The sequence below is a fragment of the Plasmodium gallinaceum genome (assembly GCF_900005855.1).
Source record: "Plasmodium gallinaceum strain 8A genome assembly, contig: PGAL8A_v1_147, whole genome shotgun sequence".
NCBI lineage: Eukaryota > Apicomplexa > Aconoidasida > Haemosporida > Plasmodiidae > Plasmodium > Plasmodium gallinaceum.
This window is the reverse complement of record NW_021628309.1, coordinates 1-5,000: the sequence shown is the minus strand read 5'-3', so window position 1 is coordinate 5,000 and position 5,000 is coordinate 1. Positions and strand designations below refer to the sequence as shown.

The 5,000-nt window shown below is 26.9% G+C and overlaps 1 protein-coding gene across 1 annotated transcript; it reads left to right on the top strand.

Annotated features, from left to right (window-relative positions):
* Positions 1–657: 657 nt before the first annotated feature.
* On the top strand, positions 658–1,401 carry PGAL8A_00498100 (fam-g protein; the record flags this gene model as incomplete). Its single annotated transcript, XM_028673791.1, has 2 exons — positions 658–732; positions 862–1,401. 2 exons carry the CDS (start codon positions 658–660, stop codon positions 1,399–1,401), a joined length of 615 nt encoding a protein of 204 aa, XP_028530208.1.
* Positions 1,402–5,000: the final 3,599 nt, after the last annotated feature.

The window sequence follows — 5,000 nt, the reverse complement described above, 5'->3', positions numbered from 1 at the left end:
TAAATTATATTTATGTAAGTGAAAAATTGTGACAAATGTAGTATACTGTATGAAAAATACATGCGTACAAAAATTTTTAATTTAATGAGTTTTTTTTCATTTTTTGATGGAGATATATCTATATAATATATGAAGATTTATTTTTTGTAAATCATAATATACTGCATATAAAATAATTTAAAGTACGACATAATTCACAGAAATTGGTAGTTTAGAAAATAAAAATAAAAAAAATCGTTTAATATTAAATGTATATCACTTATAATTTTTATGTGAATTAAATTAAAAATATTTAATTTTTTTACATAATTTAAAGATAAATAAAATTTTAATAAAATATTTTTAAAATAACTTTAACCTATTTATTATCTTTTTTAGCTATTCGTAAATTAACATTCTTATTTTATTTTTTAAAGAATTAAGAATATTATTCCTATCTAAAGTAACCATAATATCATGGGTAGTAATAAAAAATTAGAAATTATATTTCATTTATGAAAATAATTTTCTATTTTAAAAATTTAAGAAATTAATATAGGTTATAATAATATCTAAATTAATATTACAAATCCATATTTTAGTATTATTGAAAATTGAAAAAATTTTACACCTGAATTAACAACTTCCACTTAAATATTATTTTATAAATATATTAATATGAAATCGTTAATTTTATATTTAAAAATTACTACATTCCTTCTTTTAATTTGGATGTATCAATGTTTTTATAACGTAAGTTAAAATTTTTACAAAAAATATACATATAGATATATTTTATTTCTAATTATTTTTAACATTTCATTTGATTTACTATTCTAATAAAAGAAACATACTTTTAAAAAATTTTTATTTAATCCATAGTGTGATTGCAATAAATCTTTTATTGATAAAAATATATTGCAAACAAAAAATAAGTTAAAATATGAAAGAGTATTAACAGAGGGTGATATAGCAGGAAAAATGCAAACCTACTCGGAAGGATACCTAGAAGAATGTTCATTAGATAATAAAAAAAACAAAAGGGAAAATCCGGTTCAAAACGAGAATCCGCGCGATCGATGGCAGAGAAAAACTAATCCGTTATTCAGGAAAATATTTGATAAAAAAACAAGTGAAATGGACCCTAAATGGAGAGACCAAAAATGGAATAATGAATGGAATAAAATTTCAGCTAACAAGGTTAATGAACTATCTGAAATATTTCATCGAAGTGATATATCAGAAGAAGAAAAAAAAAAATTAATTCGTAGTGTTAAGGATGAACTCGACACAGAATTTGCGAAATTTTTAGTTGAATGTAAGAATGAGATGAAAGACAATAAAGGAGAATCCAAATCTAAGAAAGAGATGATAGACAATAAAACAGAATCCAAATCTAAGAAAGAGATGATAAGGATTTAAATTTTTAATAAAAATAAGGATTTTTATTAAAGTAAATAAATGCCTATTGAAATCAAAGAACACTAACTGATGTAGATTACATAATTAAGGATCACTCGTTCAAAGCATTTAAAAATGTATATTAATACATCAAAACCGTAGAGTCAACTCTACATGCTCTCTATTAATTTATTTGTTCAGTACTTTAAGAAAGTCACCGAACATCCAATTAATAAACCATGCATACACATTTTACCTTCATTTTAACATACACAATTAAAAATTTTTTTATCATTTTATTTATTTAAATATTATTTAAAATAAGTCTATAATACTACCTATAGGTTAATAATTAAGTTACCTTAATTTTATGAGAAAAGCGTGGATAAAAAAAAAAATTGAAATATAAATATATAAAACTAAAATTAAATTATAAGTAAAATAAATACATTCTTGTATCAATCAGAAGTTATCAATTAGGTATATAATCGCTAAAAAAAAAAAAAAACAAATATTTTTTTTCATATTTAAATAGAAAATTATGAGAATATACATGCAAATATTTATGTTATTATTCGGTTTAATATTTATTTATTGATACGTGTTATATCCTAATAAAAATATATACCACTGTATTTTATAAGAAAAATCAACTGTATGTAATTAAAGATATATCTTTATAGTCAATATGATAAATAATATTTTTATTAAATTTAAAATTTATACTTGTATAAAAAAAAAAAAAAAAAAAAAAAAAGAAAACAATACGAAAATTAAAAACAGATAATAAATAATTATAAAAATATAAAAAAGTAACAATGACAAAAAAAAAATGTATATATATATATCAATGTTCTTAAAAAAATATAAACCTTAAAATTATTAATTTTTTATTTATTAAAAATGATATTTTTAGATATTAATATATTCCGTTTTTTTAGTTTTAATGTAATTATTTTTTATTAAAAATATTTTGTTTCTTTTTTTGCTCTAAGACGTTTTTTTCTTTATTATTTTAAATTTTTTATTTGAAAAAAGCAGTTTGCAATTTTTGTTATGTTTTTTGTTATTATGTATTTTTCTTGTTATCTATATTTTTCAAATATATAGATTCATTAAAATTTTTTTTTTAATTTATATATATTTAATTATAAATCAGTAACAGATATTGTGAATTTTTAATTCTAAATTTATTTAAAAAAGAATTAATAAACTGTTCTTTATTATAAATATAACATCTATATTTATATTTATTTATAAAAAAATTTTTTTTTTAAATGGTTTAAAAGAAAAAAAAGTGTTGTAAAATAATTTTTAATATCTTAATTATTTAACAAGTCTTTTTTTTTTTTTTTTTTTTTTTTTTTTTAAAGCATTCATAGGCAATCTCTTGCTGGCTGTAAACATTTTGTTTTGTGATCCTAGTTTAAATTATCTCCTATGATGGATTCTATGCACTACTTTAGGACCATAAATAATTACTTTCTTGGACCAAATACTGACGTTTAGAGAAATATATGCCCTGGAACTTGGAAACAATACCCCTAAACAACTTTCGGCAGCAAGATAAATATTTCATCAACTGCATCAAATATTAGAGACCATTTCAGATTCTTTGCTTTATGGTAAACCATAATGGATGCATGGTACAGGCGTCTGAATCTCTGGATCAAAAAAATGAGTTTAGAAAGCTTATAAGTGCAAACTCAACTGCTGGAACTTCAAGGGAGTTCAGCTACCAAAGAAACAGTTTACTTCATCTCTTTTGCGAGAGATGATGTTTTCCATATAAGAGAAGGTTGTGAACCACTGTAATACTAAATATAGTTGCTGATGCAATAGGAAATCTAGGAAACCATTGAGAAACAGGTTGCAAGACAGACTTTCACAAATCTTCACAGAAGAGCAATGAGTGTTTATGTGAGTTCTTCTGAGATTCCACAACATCAGATCTTTAAGATTTGTTGTAGTAAATATGCTACACCTGTCAGACATTCTGACCAGGAAAACAGATAGGGGAAATGCATTTTTCATTGTCATTTATGTATTATAATAAAATCTTTTTTTTCTTTTTAACTTTACTAAGACCATATGTTGAAATAAAGACAATACATCATGATAAGATGCTGAAAGCTATTGTTTATTATCTCTCTGTTCTAAAACAACGTTTTCAATGCTCCTCAAGCTGTTTCTATCTTTTCCTTGTTTGGTTTTGTTTTCTGAGTGCCTCATCTGCAACTTGCCTTTTAACTTTCCTCAGGGAAATAAATCTTACAGAGTAGAGCTTTCACAAAACTCCGGCCTGCTAGAAATAAGGGAAGTAACTAATACCTCAGGTGAACAAAAAGGGTTTTTCCCCAGGGAAAAACAGAAATGGCAATATGTGAAACCCTGATTTCAGAGTGAGCTGGTTGTTCTAATATTAGTACTCGCTCAGGGAAATATGTATATGCAGGTACATGGAAGAAGCACCAGCCATCATGAGCATCACGGATGAACTGGGATGTGTAACATCTGTTCCTGTAAGCCTCAGAGTGCTAAAGGGACCACAAACCTGAGAAGAAACGTTGTTAGGTCTAACTTCTGGAAACAGAGCTGAGAAACATCTCAGTAGCAGGCTGTCCTTAATCATAACAAACGTCTCCTCAAACAAAAATAAAAAATAAAAAGTCAAGATATTTAATGATTTCTCTCCAAAACTACTACATTTACACGTTCCTTCAGTGAAACTTTTCCTAGTCCCCTTATGTTTCGTTTGTGTCAGTAGAGATGATGCGCTCTTCAATATCAAAGGTTGCCATTCAAATGCAATTTTACAAATTGTGTCATTTTAAAGCAATAGTGGTAGGATTTTGATTGAAATGTGACCTACACTATTAGCCACAGAGGGATGAGCTCATTCCTTTCTTGGAAAAATATGACTTAAAATGTTTCTTCTAAAACAGTGAAGGACTTGGCTTTGAAACTAATGCTGTAAAAAAAAAAAGAATAAGAAGCTAAGAAGCAGATGACTTTATAACAAGATGATAATCTCTTGATTAACATCAGGATTAAACCAGGTCACATGACTTTAAGCTCTTCGGGTAGTTAGTCAACAACCCCCCCTGGGAATCTGTCCTCAGGGACAAGGGAGTGAAACAGAGCTGGCAGATCTTTAAGGAGGACTTCCTTAAAGAGGACATCAGCTTTCAATCCCCAGTATAGGAAGTCAGGAATGGAAGGCAAGAGACTGGCATGGATGAACAGGGATATGCTGGTCAAACTGGAGAGCAAGAAGAAAATACAAAAGCAGTGGAAGTAGGAACAGGTAGCCTGAGAAGATAATAAGGATACAGCTAGACTCTGTAGGGATGAGTCAGGAAGGCCAAAACCCAAGTGGACCTGAACTTGTCAAGAGGTGCAAAGAAGAATAACAAGAAAGTCTTCTACAGTAGAAGAGGAAATCCTAAGAGGGTATAACCCTCCTAGCAAGACACAGGCTGTTAACAACACTCAACCTATTCCTGACTTACACAAAGGGAGCTCCTTGAGGTCTACTCATTTTTTAACAGAGGACAACAACACTCTTCCTACCTTGCTTATCTCTTCTAAAAAGCTTATAGCCCTCAATGGAGGTAAGT